The sequence below is a fragment of the Dicentrarchus labrax genome, unplaced genomic scaffold (assembly GCF_905237075.1).
Source record: "Dicentrarchus labrax unplaced genomic scaffold, dlabrax2021, whole genome shotgun sequence".
NCBI classification, from domain to species: Eukaryota; Metazoa; Chordata; class Actinopteri; family Moronidae; genus Dicentrarchus; species Dicentrarchus labrax.
In genome coordinates this window covers 23,881,070-23,898,746 of record NW_026136706.1, presented here as the reverse complement: position 1 = coordinate 23,898,746, position 17,677 = coordinate 23,881,070, and the positions used below count along the sequence as shown (strand labels likewise).

General features: G+C 41.3%; 1 protein-coding gene across 2 annotated transcripts in view; it reads right to left on the bottom strand.

The window, feature by feature from the left end:
* Positions 1–9,264: 9,264 nt before the first annotated feature.
* The window catches only part of zmym2 (zinc finger, MYM-type 2), a 32,961-nt gene continuing 24,548 nt past the window's right edge, over positions 9,265–17,677 (bottom strand). For both annotated transcript variants that reach the window (XM_051404896.1, XM_051404897.1), the window contains exons 20-25: positions 17,439–17,616; positions 17,177–17,319; positions 15,511–15,625; positions 14,498–14,740; positions 13,896–14,040; positions 9,265–12,616 (exon numbers count right to left, since the gene is read on the bottom strand). In XM_051404896.1, coding sequence (XP_051260856.1) covers positions 12,394–12,616; positions 13,896–14,040; positions 14,498–14,740; positions 15,511–15,625; positions 17,177–17,319; positions 17,439–17,616 — 1,047 coding nt within the window. In that variant the 3' untranslated portion in view covers positions 9,265–12,393. The remainder of the gene's footprint in view (positions 12,617–13,895; positions 14,041–14,497; positions 14,741–15,510; positions 15,626–17,176; positions 17,320–17,438; positions 17,617–17,677) is intronic.

Here is a 17,677-nt window from a genome sequence, read left to right as displayed (position 1 = left end):
TGTCATAGTGTCCTTCAAATGTTTTTGGGCCACCATAAAGGAAAACACATTTTGGGAAATACACTTTATTGATTTCCTTTAGAGAGCGAGGATGAGAAGAGCAATCTCACGTCAGGGCGTCATGTACGGCACCTGAGATGTGTTTAGCCCAGCTTAGCATAGAAACATACAGAAAAACTAGAATTGCAGTGTCACTATACTCACATGTTTGATTCCAGTGAATAATTTCCAGTGAGAAATATCTTAACTTAGAGTCTATTTTTAGAGACGACTGACAGAGAGCTTCGTCACATGGCGCAGAGACAATCAGCTGAAGCTCAATATCAGCTAAACCAATAAGTTCACTGAGAGAAACAAAAACAATCACATTTCTTGTATGCATTCTCATGCCTGGCTGATAAAGCAGATTCTGATAGAACTTAAAGTTGTAGCTGTGACAGTAGATAATGCTTCAAATATGGATGTTGCTGGAGAGAACCCACTAAAAGGTTCCTTAACACACGACTTCAACCTGGCGGCACAAAAGATCAATACAATTACCACAGTTTGAAGGTTGGCACCAATTCTGTATCCCGCCAAATGTGAAATATGGTCACAACCTCCTCTTCTGTTCCTGAGTTATACAAATACAAAATAAATGTTTTTTGTCACGGCGAAGTTGACTTTTGACCTTTTGCATATATATGCATATGCATATCATCACTTCATCATTTTATTAGACAATTGTGTAAAAGTTTGATATAAGTGAACTTTGACCACCAAATTCTAAATTCAGTCCACGCCAAATTTGAACAAATTCCCTCAAGGCGTTCCTGAAATATCGTATTCACTGATGGTTTTTAGGGGTTTTACATGTAGGAGTTATTTGGTGACTCAGTTTAACTTTTGTCAGCCAAAATAAAATATCTGCAAATACTGTACACATCTCTCTGACAGACTACAGCGTCACCAAAATGGGCTTGTCTTTGCTAGCTAGCTATTAGAAAAGCTATGAGTATGGGGCCCGGTTATGTCCATGACGTAGTAATGTGAGTGTATGCTAACGTTTTATCACAGGCAAGAATATATTATACATTTCCTCAATATGGGATCAATCAGATCTATCTTATGTTATATAGCATTCCACACTAGCCTTCAAGGTTGTTATGGATAACATTAGGAAACCGTTGCCTACTTACACATCCAGCAGACATGAACATTATTATTATTTCAGAAATGTGTTTCTGTTCAACTGGCAATAAACTCCGGTTTGGTCCCCGCCAAAAGTCCCAGGGACATCAGCTGGCTAACCTTAAACATGGTCTATGTTTACTGTGAAGTTGTTAACTTTATCTGCCGGCTGTTTGGTGCTGATTGTGTGCACCAGTTTTAGAAAAGCTTTATTGGCTTCTTATTGAGACTTAATTTACAGGCTTTCACATTACAGTTCTGTACTGTACAGTGCTGCTTCAATCTATGCAATTGATAATGTTTTTATTAGTTATGTTTTTTATTTTACTCTCAAATTGAATTACCGTTCTGTGAATAAAGAAACTATCCAGATGAACAGAACTAAAGGGCCAATAGGTTTGATAATGAGATGATGAGCATAAGGGTTTGGAAAGATTTCTTTGCACAGGATATTTGGCATTGAGTCTAACAACAGAGTACAGTACATGAGTGTTGGGCTCTTGGGTCCAGTGGCTGAAGAGTGATGGGAGATAGTTGATCTGTTGGCACGACTGGCTGGTGGCCTCAGCCCGTCACTCAGTCGGTAGCCTTGTTTCCACTGCAAGGCCGAAGAGGGCCAAACAGAGCTCAGTGCTTTTCAGGGACACCGTCTACCCATTATTTCAGTAAGTTTCCTCATTTAATTACATTCCACAAACCTGTAAAATAAAACAAGAAACATTAGATTTTGTTTATTATATTTGAAAGTAAAAGTTTTCTTTTTAGTCCTGCACCTGATGGCTGGACCTGGTCCTACTTGAGGTTTTGAGAGAGCGACATTCTAGTCTCTACCTGTAGTGAAATCCTTTATGACACTTAATTATTAAACACAAGTCACTGAATGCAAATGTAAAGTACTTTCACGTCCAGATGAATCTGACACCTTGATGCCTTGTGCGTACATTCATCACAGATAGCTGCTTAATTGAACAACGTTACATGTTGACCTATTCAGTAAGTACAGGCATTAAGGTCCTAAGGTCCTGATAGTGGTTTCAGTGGTGGTTTCTATCCATTTTGAATCACGTGGCCCCCCTAAAGCTCCTCTTGGCACGGTGGTGGAAAAGCAACTACTACAGAACGAGAACGTCTGCCACTGAGTCACCAGTCTTCAGCTCAGAGCAGACAGGAGGCTATATTTAGCCTTTAATCACCTAACAAATTCACACTCAGCCCACAGCACAAATACCTCAGGCCCTCTTTATGTATTTCAGGAGTGTGATGAATCTGTTTCTGGGAGGGCTGACCGCTGGGTCATGGAAAGATGTTGGTTTATTTGACAGAAAGGTTGCTGGTTTGGTACCAGACTTTTAAACTTCTGACTGCATTTTTTAAAGATCAGATCATGCAACTTCAGAGTTCTTTACAAAAATGATTAAAAATAGTCAGGTAAATAAACAATAATCAACAACTGTAAATTGGAAAAATCCTTTTCAGAGTCACCCATAAGAGACACAGCAGAGGAGGTGAGTTATTGAAAACCAAACCAAGAGAATGCTTTGACTTTGTATATTTACGGAGGAGTTGGGGTTTTCCTTTAATCTGAGTCTAAATTCCCTCAGTGCAACCCCAACCTCCTTACAATATTCATAACCTTCCAGTTTAAAAACACCTTTATGCATAAAAGAATAATAAATTGATAAATAAATAAAAAAGCATTCCCATACAGGGCTCGACAATAATGACAGCCCGCTTGCCCGGAGCCAGTAAAATGCTACGTCTGGCTAGTAAATCTAGCAACTCACTTTCTAAATTGCAATGAAATCTAGTTTTTTTTCTGGAGCTGATGATGGAAGTCAATCTCGCTTCCTTCTCATCTCTGTTGAGATGGGGCAGGTTAAACAGGGTTGTTTTTCAGGCACGTCAAGTCACCGAAAAACGTTGGAGTGCCACAATAAGACCCAACAGTGTCTATCTTGCATGGCAGCTAAAAGGGACTTTGTTTTAATTTGCTACTATATAAAACAATTTGTATAGCCGGCAAGTAACAATTGACTTCAGGCAAATAGATTTCTGACTCACCTGGCAAGTGAATAAAAACCCCATTAACGTCGAACCCTGTCATTGCCATGTTATCAGCACCACAAACCTGCTATGATGTGTACCATCGTACATTGTGTATACATACCATTACAGTGTGAGTAATAACAGCACATTGGTGATTTAGGAGTTACCAGCCTCTCGATAAGTGTTGCTGCAGAGTCTGTCTGTTCTAATACTTTTCAGTCTTTTAAAAGAAGCGAGGAAGTTAAAAGATGATTAAGAGGAGCAGTCTCGAAGTCTTGTGGGTTTTTTTGTGATTTCGGCAGGGGATCATAGCTCCTGGCCTATGCCTTTTAGTTTATTATTTTTCATGTGTAATTTGTGTATCATTAAACATATTTTAAACCCCCATATTCCCATATTTTGTTTGACCATGATTTGACAAAAAAAATATTATTCAAAATAAATAAAAATGAATCTTCTCAATCGACTCTGATACATTCTGTGTGTAATTCACTTAAAAAAGGACCATTGCACTGTGTAGCTGCTAATACTATAAATGATGTAATGTTGCAGCATTTGTACAGTGTGCGGTCATGTGGGTCGGCTTGTTTTGACTGTCTGTCCATAGGAAGAGGGAGGGGCTGCACAGGAAGAAAGAGCATTATATGAGAGAAATTTGTGAGGAGAGGTCAGCTCTGCGGGGACACCTACTGGCCAGGCGAGGGCATGGACACAAGTGCCCACAATGCACCAGGGTATGTTCATCATGACTCCCTGAAGGTGCTCCCTAAAAATCAACTAAATGTCTCAAACTTAAAAATAAATAAAGGTATAAAATGCTGCCTACATTCGTCTCTAGAGGTTAACTAATGAACAAATAAATACTTACACAAATGTAGAGAGTGGTAGGGTGAGAGCAGCGTCTCCTCATTTCGCTCTAAACCACAACAACCAGTAGCAGCTCTCACTCACCACAGAGCTGGAAACTGATTCAGAACTTTCCATGTATTTGATCTTACTACGTGAACACTGGTCATCAGTGTTGTACAACTCAGTTTGGCATTTTGGGTGTTTTGTTCAGGGAATGTGGGGATAAATTGTTTGACCAGGCGAATCCTAAAATGAGAGGATTTAAGTCATATCTCAACATCATGATGTTCTGTTGATGCTTTGGTTCCTGCAGTGGTTTAAGAGTTTTGCTTTGAGGTAAAAAAAATAATACAAACAGAAAAAACAGAACATACACTGTTGTGACAATTAATCAGCAAACAAGGGAGCCCTACCATTTCTAACCCCTCCAAACCAGTTGACACAATTTAAGCAAACCCCTTTCCAGTGCACCACTCAGACAGTATAACAGTATTAGTTGTAAACATTATCACTGTCCCTTGATTTTCATTGTACTTTTAAAAGCACAGCTAACATGAAATGCTAATACTGTACATCACTGACACTAACAGAAGACAGCAACTATTGGCTTGGGTCTTGGCCTTCTCTTCCCTCATAGTGACATCAAGTACACTGGTGCCTCGTTTAAAAGCTAACTTTTCCAACTTAATCATTTCTATTGCATTGCAGTTTTCCTCATCCGACAGTAGCACATGCCATCCTTCAGTTTTAAATCAATACAAATACCATCACTAGATGTTTTCACCTGACAGTGATTCCGCAGCACCCTTTTGTGTTTTAAAGGCTAAAGGTCACTGCAACCGTTCACACCATCAACAAACCCGTAAGAGCTGTGAAACTGTTTAATATCAACTTGTGGATCACCTATTACTTTGGAGGCGCAATCTGAAGAAGAGGAGGAGAGAAGCTGCTGTCGAAGATATGGGAGAATGTGAGGCTGGCTTCAAAGGGGAACAATGCATGTGTGTGTGTGCCACTGGCTGATGTGTCAGCCAGTGGGTGTTTTGGAAAAAGATGAGTTTGGTGACTGCGCTGAAGGGGTTGCTGCACTCACTGCTTCACTATGGCTCTCCAAATAGGGTCAGGCCATCCTAAATTTAACCTAATCCAAGCCCCCCACTCTCCCTCACCACCAGTCAGAGCCAAGGTTACGCTGTTCAGTGTGTGTGTGTGTGTGTGTGTGTGTGTGTGTGTGTGTGCAGGGGGGTAAACAGTTGTTGTCTATCAAATGAAATCCAGACACTTTCATCCTCAGTTTGGGAACTCCTGCAACATTCAGGAAACAAGGGTCGGTGGGCATTTTCTGGGGCCTTTTGCAGCAGCATGTAAAAAATATGTAAAAAAAAACAAAAGAGGATGAGAGGAAGGAAAACTGGAAAATATCTGTGTTGCACTTTAACCCACATCCCAGCTATCCTAGCTAAACTCTTTCCTGTCCTTCAGCCCGGTCCTGCGCCGTGTGTTGAGGCACACAACCTGAGAAATGCAGTTGTCATCCATTCCTGCCCTCTTGTCCTCTGTGCAGCTGTGCAATGCATCTACACACACACACACACACACACACACACACACACACACACACACACACACACACACACACACACACACACACACACACACACACACACACACTGGCTCTTCCCTCCCAGTCGCTGTTGTTTTATCATTAAATGGCGACATTAGTTCATATCATGTGATTCGAAGAGGATTCATTGCACATTAGAGGCCCTAATCGCCACCTATAGTCTACCCCCCGGGCCTCGCCCACATGACCCTGCTGAGCACAGCGCTTTCTTTATGTCCCCTGAAAGAGCTGGGGATTGAGCCCAAACAAAAAAACCCCACGAGGGTGAAAAAATGTTTTTACACCCCTCGCAGGCCTGGCTGTGTGGGCGCACAGGGCCGTTTTAGCTTTAGATCAATGGGACAAGTTACTGGAGTCTGGCCAACTCTGACAGATAGCACAGAAAGAAAAAAGCTTGCCTCTTCAAAAAATTGGGTTTTGTCACCGTGTTTTGTACCTCCACCCGTCCACCACCCTCCAAAAAAATGCGAGGTGAAATGGGGGGGGGGGGGGGGGGTGGGGATGTTTTTCCTTAAAGCCTCCAAAAGTTTTGAGTTTTCATGCATTGCTTCTTCTATGGGCAGGGTGAGAGGGGGCGAGGCTGGCGGTGGAGAGGAGGAGGAGGAGGAGGAGGAGGAGGAGGAGGAGGAAGTGGGGTGTGTGCATGGGCTTATGGGAGGAGAGGGGAGGCTGCCTCACATCAGCCGGGCTGCAGATGTGAACCTCTCGGTCCAGACACGGAAGCTTGGTAAAGCTGCAGCTCTTCCTGCAGCTAATGATGGGTGTTATACTTAAACAACACGTCTGGTGGTGATGATGGCGGTGCTGATAAACCAGGAACTCAGGAATACTCAGCTAGTCCCCGGGGAGGGGTTCACAGCGAGGGCGTAGCGCCCCCCATTGGGAGAGACAGGACAGTGCTCTTTTTCAGTCAGACACAAAGACAGAAGCAGCCTCGTCTCTGGTCATTACTGTGTCTGCTGTGAAATGTCTGCTGTCATTACAGGAAGAAGCTGGTGATGATCTTGTTTTTTCCCCTTGTAAACAAAAACAGAAAAAAATAAATGTATTCAACAAGTATTCCTCTGTGCCACAGAGCTCCACTGTTGTCCAAAAACACTAAAAACACATTGTTGCATTCAATGTTAGTTCCTTCATTAGCATTAACACACACTGCAGTTCATTTTGATTCAACCCTCACACACTCTCCTGAAATACTCACTAGATCATCAAATGTGTATTAATCCGCTGCCACTGAAAGTAGTCCCCAACAAATGTACTGTTAACTCCTGTCTGAGTAGCATTTGTCTCACACTACAGTCACCAGCTGTCTTAGGAAAATACTGCCTAACCTTTTTTTAAACAATAAACATTAATAATAAAGCTTTATGTCTCCAGTAGGAAACAGTAGGCTCGCAGCTGAGAGCCACAGACAGGGTAGAGAAGTACTGAGGGGAGGACTAATATAATGTTTGTTCTGATGTGTTCAGTACATTTACAGCAAGGCAGCAAAGAAAACCCGGAGTAACCGCAACTTTATGGTCTCAGTGTGAGCTCCGTCATGAGTGAGCTGTAGTATTCTCTGCATTCAGCTCATTATGTCCTAAAAGGACTAAACTTTCTACAAGAAGCAGAATTACAGTTGATCGACTGAACAACAAATGTGACGCAGTTATCATTTGTTTTGTCAATATTCTCCAGTCACTGCGACATTTTGACCCTGTTCTCAAAAGACATATCAGAGCCACAGTCCCACATTTGGATAATGCTTTAAGAAATTCAAAACACGATTTTGTTTTTGGTTCATTGTTATCGTCTACTGTGCAGGCTTTCTACAGTGTATGAAGGGAGAACAAAAGGGTCATACATTTTTGATTAGATTATTTCTAGTTAATTGGAAAATATTTAAAGATCCCCTCCTGAGAAGTATTAAGACATGTATACAAATACTCTCCTTGGAACAAAAAAAAAGTATAATTTCCACATTAAATCCTTAAAAAGTCATCTACTCCATCTACCTCACTTAAAAATACAGAACCAATACAATATGCAAATATTATTTATTTCTAAAGTTTTGCTGCTGGACACAAGATGTCTCCTACTTCACTGTAAAGTCCATTCTCAGTGGATGTGCACTGGTGGCTTCAAGTTTCTACATCACACTGTACAAGTTGATACTGGACCAGGACTGACTTCTTAACTATTTGTGATGTCACAAATCCTGCTGGTCTGAAAATCTGATTTTCAATGAGCTCAGAGAAACTTTCCACTTTCAGCAGATGAATGTGAAAACATCCTTCTAGTGTCAAACTCTGCACAGACATCATTCAAACAGCACACTGTAGGAACAAGAATTAAACATTTTGAAAAGAGGAAGACTTTAAGTGTTCACTTCACTGTCCTCTCTTATGAACTATCTATGCTACCTAGTCTCTGCATAGTGACACAAAACATCCTCGCCTCTTTAACCTTTCAAATGCAACTTCCTCTCCTGGGAGCCTGAGCCTCGTCTCCCTGACTGTCGTACTGACCCCAGGGTGTCGACAGGCCACACCTCCTCCTGCCCTGCTGTCCATCATCTCACAGATAACAGTCCCTGCCTCGGCAACATGTCCGCCTGGCACCTTGTAAAAAATGGGACCTGATAGTGAGGAAGGTCAGAACACAGTGAGGAGGGCGCCATGTTGTGCCAGCGTTAACATGCTTTAATCATTTTAAACTGGACAGTGGGAAACAACGATGACGGTCTTCTTGGGGCTCATATATGTGTATAATATTTTACATTAGAGTGGATAACAAAGTCATTGACCCATGGTCATAATAGCAGCACATTAATGGACGTGGTTTTGAAATGACATGTTTAACAGTCATATGGGTCTATCTATATGCAGCTGTCCACATACTTGTGGTCTTGTAGTGACTCAAGAGTTTTCTGAGTTTTCATTCCCTTTTCCCCATTAATCTGTTCTCTAGTTTCCTATTTGGGGGATTTGCACCATCAACCTTGTGATTCCCTGATTCTTTAAAGGGTCAGTTCACCAAAAGCACAAAAAGACATTTCTCTTCTTAGCCTTACTGGTTTTAGGTTTTGTGTTATAAACCCAGAACAATGAGAAAATAATTTCATTTAAAATGACAAGATGTCCCAACAGAAACAATTTCCTGGAGGATCTGTTGGCAGTAACTGAATATAATATTCCTTGATATGTTTTCATTAGTGTATAATCACCTGAAAAGAAGACTAGTTTCGTTACCTTAGAATGAGCCCTTTTTATGTAGAGGGAGCCGGCCCTCTTTGTTTCTACTGTAGTCCACAATGGACAAACCTACCACTGGCTGTAGATCAGGCCTTATGCAATTTTTGCACCCACCGTAGTTTCTCCTACGCACTTTGAAGCCGAGTAGTATTCAGTTGGTTGCAATCTGCAACTTCAGTGCCAGATACCACTAAACCCTACACACTGGTCCCTTAGGATAAAGTTTGTTTGTTTAATGCTTTGAGCACAGGTTCTAGTCACCTCCATTATATTGGGTTAGCAGTTAAACTATTGCAAATTACTATTACTACAGGCAAATAAAAGCGCATCATTAGGGAGTCTGGTTAGAAAATGAAACCATTTATTTAACATGACCGTATCAGCAGATCAGCCCACACACATAGCATCAGACTCAAGTCACAATCACTCACTTTCAGTATATACAGATAGGCACATTCACATTAGGCATTAAAGCCAGCCACAGCGTCTACTGTAGGTCCAAACCTGTTGCAGGTTTGGTCACTACCTCTGAGTCCAGCAGGAAAATCAGCCAGGTTAACCAGGGTCCTCTGATCCCGCGTCAGTTTTGTTAAGTTCCACTCAGGTTTAAAGGTTTGGATTTTGGGCTGGTGAAATCCAGACCAATGTCCTCCTTCTAAATCCACATTTGCTTCTGAAATGTAGTTCAAGACCATTGAATGCACAGTCAAGTGTACAAAATAACAGGAACACCTGCTCTTTAGATAAAATAAGCTATGACACTGTGTTCCCTGACCTTGTTCTCCAGGTAAATCCACTTCAGTCAGGAGGAGCAGTCGTGGATCATGCAGAGAAAACATTTTTAATCTGAGAGAAATTAGAGACATGGTGGGTCAAACATCTGGAGGGTGCTCCTTATATTTTGAGCACTGGTTGTGGAAACCTTTGTTTGGTGTAAAATGAAGCCCGCTTTACATCTCAAAGTATTTTCCCAAATTAAATTAAAATCAAGGGATCAAGGAAGTAGAAACAAGATCCTCAAATAATCTTCACTGAATTAAGTAAATTGATGACACTTTCTCCAATTTATTGAAACAATCAAAGCAGTTCAAATAAAACTCAAGTAAAAAAAAAAAAAAAAAGGGACTTAAACCACATAAATAAAAAAATATCAAAGAAACAATGGATAGTGTAACTCGGGAAGAAAACACGAGTTTAGTTCATTAAAAAGAAAATTCAAATGTCCAACCAGTTCTTTATTACATTACAAGCTTTTGCTTTGCAGTGCTAGCACTCTAAAACATCTGGGAAGAAGAAGCGGGCACTTATTAACAAGTGCTCAGTTTTCAAACTAAATCAATATTAAGTTTAAAGGAGACTAAGAATAACTGAGAAATGCCAGGAAAATACGAGCACGGGGACGAATGCAGAAAGGAAACTTTAAAAATAGTCTGTCGTGTTCTGAATAATCAGTGTCCTTCATGTTTAGCAGGTTCCTGCAAAATACTCTAATGGACAAGAGAGGCGAGGGCGCAGGAGTGCAGCAGGGTTTCAATGATGACGGTTGAGAAGGAAATGGCACCCAGAAAAATCCCAACGTAAAAGGTGGTCTTTTTAAAAAGGCTTCTCAGGAGGTGGGTTTTCAAGCTGAAGGTTTTTTTCTTTCCCCCAAACCACACAGTGTCCCTCTGTGTTGACTCCAGCTCAAATAACCGCCTTGTTTCAGATATTTACACTTCAAAGCAACCCAATCTGGGCTTAGTACGCACATAATGCTACATTGCATGAATGAAAGTGTCCCCAAATGAAGAAATGCAGCATGTCTGTAGGCTGCCTTTACCCCGCACCACAGCCAGTCGGGTCTGTCTGATGAGAGATAACAGAAGGTTTAGAGTCAGTCCTCTCTTACTGTCCTGGGATCGGTCCTGACTCCTGCCCCTCTGAGCTCAGTCCTCTGTGGTGCAGCGGTTTTGCCTGAGAGCAGTACTGACAGGAAGAGGATGATGGGATGGAATGAAAGCAGCCCGGGTGATTGAGATGCGTGTGTGATACGGTGGATCGCCCCCCTGGCTGATGCTGCGTTCCAGACATGTTGGAAAGTCAGAAATTTGAAATTTTGCCTTACATGGCAACATTTCTTACGTTTGAGGATTCCATTATGCACTTCTTGGACACTGTTAGTGCCACATAGCATGAGTTAAAATACTGACAATGGAGATACACTTCAGCTCAAAAGTTTACAACCTCCAAGGCCCCTACACACCCACACAGGTGATTTCACTTGATTAGATCCCTTTACTGGACTTGGTCACATAACATTCCTATCCCATCAAACTGCCCTGCTAGTGTAAGAGGGTTTTGTCACATTTCTGATGCAAGTAAATAAATATTGGTGTGAGCAACCCAAACTAAAGTGTGATCACTTTTTGAGAGCGATGCTGCAGTTTGTAGTCTGGTAATGTGATAATGTAGGAAATTTTAAGGTGATGAAACAGGATAAAATATTAACTAAAATATTAACTTATTGGAGACTGCATCGAATATTTAGTGTTTAATCATCCATGAAAATAGAAATTTGTAATGTAAAGTAGCACTTATAGCATGATTAGCTGCTAAATTGGAAACAGAAGTACCAATGTATCAAAGATGGAATTTCAACCTTCCAGCTGGGAATTTCCAACTTCCCATTCTGTGGACACAGCATCAGCCTTGCACTTCCTCTTCCTACTCTCCTCCTCCTGAGCAGTGGTTCTGGATTCACCCAGACCCTCTGTCTGCCTTGTCCCTTGCTTATTGATTCTCTTTATAAAAATTAAGTTACTCTCTTGAAGCTGAGCACTCCACTCACTTTTTCCCATCCACAGAGGGATGCAGAGGACATGAGGCAGACTGAGAGAATGTCTCCATGACATCCTGTCCCTTCTCCTCAGTTAGGCCTCCTCCTTGTAGCCTCCTGGTGGCTGCCGATAACCTTTGTTAAAGCATGATTCTGTGTTGAGTATTTGTAAGCTGCTTGTGTGAGCACTATAAGCACGCTAGGCTCTCAGAATTGTCGGTAATGCACAACAGCCATCCTGTCTTAAAAATATGATAACTGTCCATACACTTTGTTTACTACCTGATTTAGCTTTGTTTACCCAAAGATAACAAATGACAGCTCCACCTCCTCATTCTATTAAACTGAACCAGTTCCCATCACAAATCAGGACACGTGTGTCCGTCCTCTTCTTCTAGTTTATGATTGGAGGTAAGATGAATTCCTCCTCCGTTGGTGAATTTATCAGCAGAAGTACAAGTTTGGGCTGCTCTTCATCTACTTTCTCACGTTCCCTGTTGTGGACGCCCCCTCACCAGGAGGAAACAGCAAGTCAGCTAGGAAGGGAAGGAGGACTAGATGATAAGACAGGGGAGGAGCAAACACTCTAGCTATCCTCCACTTGCTCCTCTGCTGACTGTTCAGGCTCTACTAACAGAAGTCCTAGCCGACTGCTATTCTCCCCCGACTGTTTCACCCCCGTCCTCTTCCTCCTCGTCTTCCTCCAAGTGTTGTTTGTCTGTGTAAATGTCCCTGACCAGGAGGACTCTGGTGAGGAGGCTCTCCAGGATCCGTCGCTCCAGCGGTGTAGAGCTGAACCACAGCGGGTCATCAGGACTACAGGCCGGATCCGGTTGAACGTAAAAGACATCCAGGCGCTCCCGCAACAACGCCGGGCTGGAGGGAAGACAGAAGTAGGGAAAGAGTAAAAGTGGAGGGAGAGAAGGAAAGTGTGGATAGAGAGAAGGAGAAAAAGAAGCAGATCAAAAACAAGGTAAGAAGGTGAGGGAATGGAAAAAAGGGGGGGAAATTGGGACAGGAAAGGAGGAGGTTGCAGAGGAGAGGAAAGGGGGGGGTGGGGGAGAGAGAAGTGTGAATGTCTTGTTCTTAGTTTCCACCTTGAATAATAAGGAGGGACACTTTTTTCATTTCATGGTAAGTCCTCATATTTTAATAATCAACACTGTGGTTCAGGATGTGAACAGCAATGAATTATAATCACAGGACTTAGAAAAAAAAAATGTTTAATATATTTTTTGCTAGCTGTTTCATGTCAATTTAAACTACTCCTTCATATGTAATGAAAAAAAGCAATTCTAGTTCCAAAATGTATATGTTTGGCACAAAACAAGGGCAACAGTACTCGGAAAATTGTAGTACCTGAATGTTGAAGCATCCTATGAGATGACAATACTAGAAGTGGCCAAAGCCAATTTGAGTTTTCAGACGCCTGCTCTAAATCCAACGGACATATATACACATATATTCAAATATAAACATACATAAACAATTGAAATGCAATACGTTTGGAGTCTGGATGGTCGGTTGTACAAAACAAGAAACTGGAAGAAAATCAACTTGGGCTCTGGGAACTTGTGAGTGGCATTGTACATCATCTTCATAAGTCTTTGTCTCACCATCTAATATCAGACTTAATGTTTAACAATAATGGTAAATGGACTTGTGTCTTCCGACCACTCAAAGCACTTCCTCACACATTCGCACAGTGATGGCAAAGTCCATCGAGCAGACACAAACTCATTTGTGCACGGACACTTCGACATCCAGCGGGAGGAGCCGGGGATCGAACCAACAACCTTCCGATTATTGGACGACTTGCTCTACCTCTGAGCCACAGCCGCCACTTATAATCAATAGATGAATTGATTAAATAATCAGTAGCAGCCCTAGTTTCCTTTAGAATAAAAGGAGCAAGGGCTTCTCTCTGGAGTAAATTACAGCACTTTGAATAACTGCAGGGAAAGCCTTGTGATTAATGATAGTAACCATCTGAGGGCCAATCTCAACTGCTGAACAATTTGCTCCTCCGGATAAAACCCATTTGTTAAAATATTAAAATTATAGAGGGAGAGTACTGCAGTGAGAAAGAGTACCGCAGTGAGGAAGATAGTCGGTTAGAGAAAGCATTTTTAACAAGTAAATATATTGAACCCACCACTTAGATCTGTAGAGGTCATATAGGTCACACTCATGCTTCTTAACCGGGCAGCGTACAGTGGAGCCTCCTGAGTCGTCATCTGGTTCATAGTCCTGATCGCCATCCTCCAATTTACGCTTCCTCTTCCTAGATTCTGTTTGCACTGAAGGACAAATTAATTAATTATTTATATGTATATCGTTATAGTTTTGTAGTAACATATTACATGTGAAATAAAACAATGACGTGAGGTAGTTTTCACATTTGAGGGTGTTTTATCATATTGGGTGAACATCTTGTTCTGATGTTCCACTTTAATAAATTCAATTATAAACTTATAAAAATTTAACTCTTCAATAACATTTCATAGTAAGTCCTCATATTTCAATAATCAACACGGTGGTTCAGGATGTGAACAGCAATGAATTATAATCACAGGACTTTTAAATTAAAAAAACTACCCCTTCATATATTAAAAAGCAAGTACAAATTGTTTGCTTGGAATATGATATAGTTTGTGTTGCTGTGGATTTGCACCGACCTGCTGAAAATCTCATATTGCTAAGAGTCATCAGCAAAGTCATAAAAATGTCCCTTTATGTACATGTTGCCAGCCTTACCATGGTGATCCTGAGAGATGGAAGGCACGCGGATGCAGACGGTGGTCTCCTTGGTGACAGGATGGACGGTGTCAGGGCCGTAGACGTTGGCAAAGGAGAGGCGGAGGTGCTGCTCCACGGTGCGCAGGCCGAAGTATTTGGTGTTCAGGTAAACCAGAGAGCGGAGCAAAGCGGCGGGACTCTGCTCCCCGAGCTGCTTGCTGCTCCACAGGCTCTGCTCCTCCACTCGACCCCACAGCGAGCCTGGGGAGAGCAGCAAACACTTTAAAATCCACCAGGGAACAAATCAACCTGAATATGAAACTCACTATTCAGCAAGATGGAGATTAAGTGGAGGTCATATTGTGACCCTCGTCAATATATTTCTATTTGCTTAGGACATTTGTCGGGATTAGAACTTCTATTTAAAATTAGATATCACTCATTTCAAACCCACATCTTTGGATCAAACATATTTAAATTCTCACTAGCACTTTAGTTATCCATCATTAAAAATAAACTTCATAGCTGAAAATGCATCATGTTTATCTCACAAATGTATCTTCACAATATTCTACTTAATTATTATTTGTTGTGTAAACAGGAAAACCCTTGAGAATTAGTTTAACCCTTTAGTGTTGATACAGTGTCCTCATATGAAAATAAAGTGCAATCACAACAAGTCAGAATGTGAACAGCATTAGAGTTCTAATCATTGGACACCGCTCATAATAGAGAGCAACACTAGAGTTTAACAGCACTCTGCCACTAGTCCGTGCTAACGAGCATACACTCAAACACACTCCCCAGTGTCAGCATGATCAGTCATGGATGATTTACTTTCTAAACTCCTTATTTTTATAACATGCAATTTGACCTCTGAATTTTATGTAAAATAATTTTTGCTATCTGTGTATTATCAAATTATTGTGTAGTGATATGAAATATGGTCACTCACTTTTCCATGTGGTCAATTAAAAAAAGGAAATCTGACAAAATTAAGCATAACATCACATCAGACTGTTTGCACTCACCATCAGGAAGCACACTGGGCTGCCAGTCCTTCAGCACCTTGTTAAGCTCTTCTCCGAACTGCTGGTAGCATGGGTCACTAAACAGGTCATCCTTCCGGCCTTTGGCATGGAGGTGCTTCAAACAAAGGAAAACTCAACTTTAAAAAAAAACACAAAAAAAACCAAGGTGCAATCTGTGGTTGCTCAGAGATCAAACTTTTAGTGTCCTCATATTTAAATAATCATCACTGTTTTTCAGGATGTGAACAGCAAAGAATTATAATCACTGGACACACAAATCTGTACATTCAGATCCATTTGGAACAAAACTGCTGCTAAAAGAAGATGCTAAAACCCCACAAAGCTAACTGAAAGAGCTTTTTTTTTTTTTTTTTGCAGGAGGGAAGCACACTAGCAAATTACAGCAGGCCCAGAAAAGGTCAAAGACATTTTCTAGTGTTTTAAGCCACATTACTCAATCGTAGTCTACATAAAGCAATCAAATCTTAAAAACTGTGTTAGTTCTTACAAACAGATAAAGTCAATCTTACATTTTTCTGTCAGAAAAACCACACTCCAGAGGACTTTGGACGTTTGTGAGCTCCACTCTGCAGCCATGCTGTGCTGCTGCAGCTCACATGTGAGGGGAGGGGGGGGAGGGGGGACTGTGCACCAGTACTTTCTGTCCTACCGGAAACACTCACTCTAAGTTTAGTTCCTACCTCCAAAATGACTGCAGAGGCTATTTTAATTGAACAAAAAGTAAAGTTAGCATGGCTAATTCTTATTTTCTTATATATTTTTTATTAATATTCTTTAGTTACAATCTAAAATCTCATTGTTATTTTGTATTTTTCTGTTTTATTTTAGTTGGTAAAACAATTATACTTATGGAGAGGAAGTCAACAAAATTAGTATTTTGTCAACTGTATGGGAATTACCAAAGATGACTTTTCATAATTACCAATTATATATATGCCATATAAACAGACACTAGTGAGGCAGGAAATGAGGGGACAAAAAAAAGAAGGACATGCAACAAGGGGGTGGGCAGGAGACGGGAGAACTCCAATCACATGTTACACAGCAGGATGCCCCATTGTTCTGCTTTTAAAGTATAAACTGTGGACACAAAGGGGCTCCTGTTTTCTCCCATCATAAATAAAGTTGAAAACAAATGACCTTTTCACTGTAGTTAGACTATGGTTGTGATCATTTTATTTTTATTTGTTACGTTTTAAGTTTCATGTTCAATCTCAGCTGTAAACCCTGATCGACATTTTATGCCTTCTTATGTTCTTAATGCTTCAAAGATGCAAAGACGATGCCTGATCACTCCATTTGGTATATTGTCTGTCAGCCCTGCCCACACTGTTATCGACCGCTTGACTGGACATATGTCAATTAACAGCTAATTGCATTTTATTAGTAGTTGACAAGAGCGATAGGAAATAGTTGTCATGTAACAAAAGGCCCCCCAAAGTTGATTGTTATGTGGAAATGATTAGCATTCACACTTGTGTTTTCATTTCAAGAAACAATATTTCAAACAGATTTTATGTGGTGACATGCAGCCAAATCTCAATGATCAGTGTCTCCATGTTCAAACTTTTGTCTGATTTTTATATACATGGCTTATGACTTGCTGAAGAGGCCCTGGTGTTTGATTCTCTGGCTTGGTACCAACCTGCTGGATCCCCAGACAGAGGTAGAGGATGCTGTCTGGAGAGTAACGCTCCCCACTGGGCCTGCAGACCTCCCTTACAAACCGGGACAGAGCCAGGTTGAGCTCCTCTGAACTCAGCGACAACAAGTTACTTTTAGTCCGGGCTGCAGGAGATGGGAACAGACTGTCAGCAAACACATCCTTCATGTTTTCAAATATGACAATCAACCTTTCATTTTCAGCCAAGCAATGCATGTGGACTACTACTGGACTAGGGCAGTACCTGGTTTGGAGCAGTCCTTTACTTTGGTGTCATCTGATTGGTCAGAAGGAGACAGTGCCCAGCGTTTCCAGGCATGGATGCCATAGCGAGCTTTGAGAGGCAGCGATCGTCCTGTCGGAGAGGAAGAAGAGGACGAGGCAAGATCTGAGCTCTCCTCTACAGCCCGCCTCTTGTTCCCCTGCAACACAAACACAACAGATACTATACAGTAAAGTAAGAAGTTGGCCACAACAAAGTAC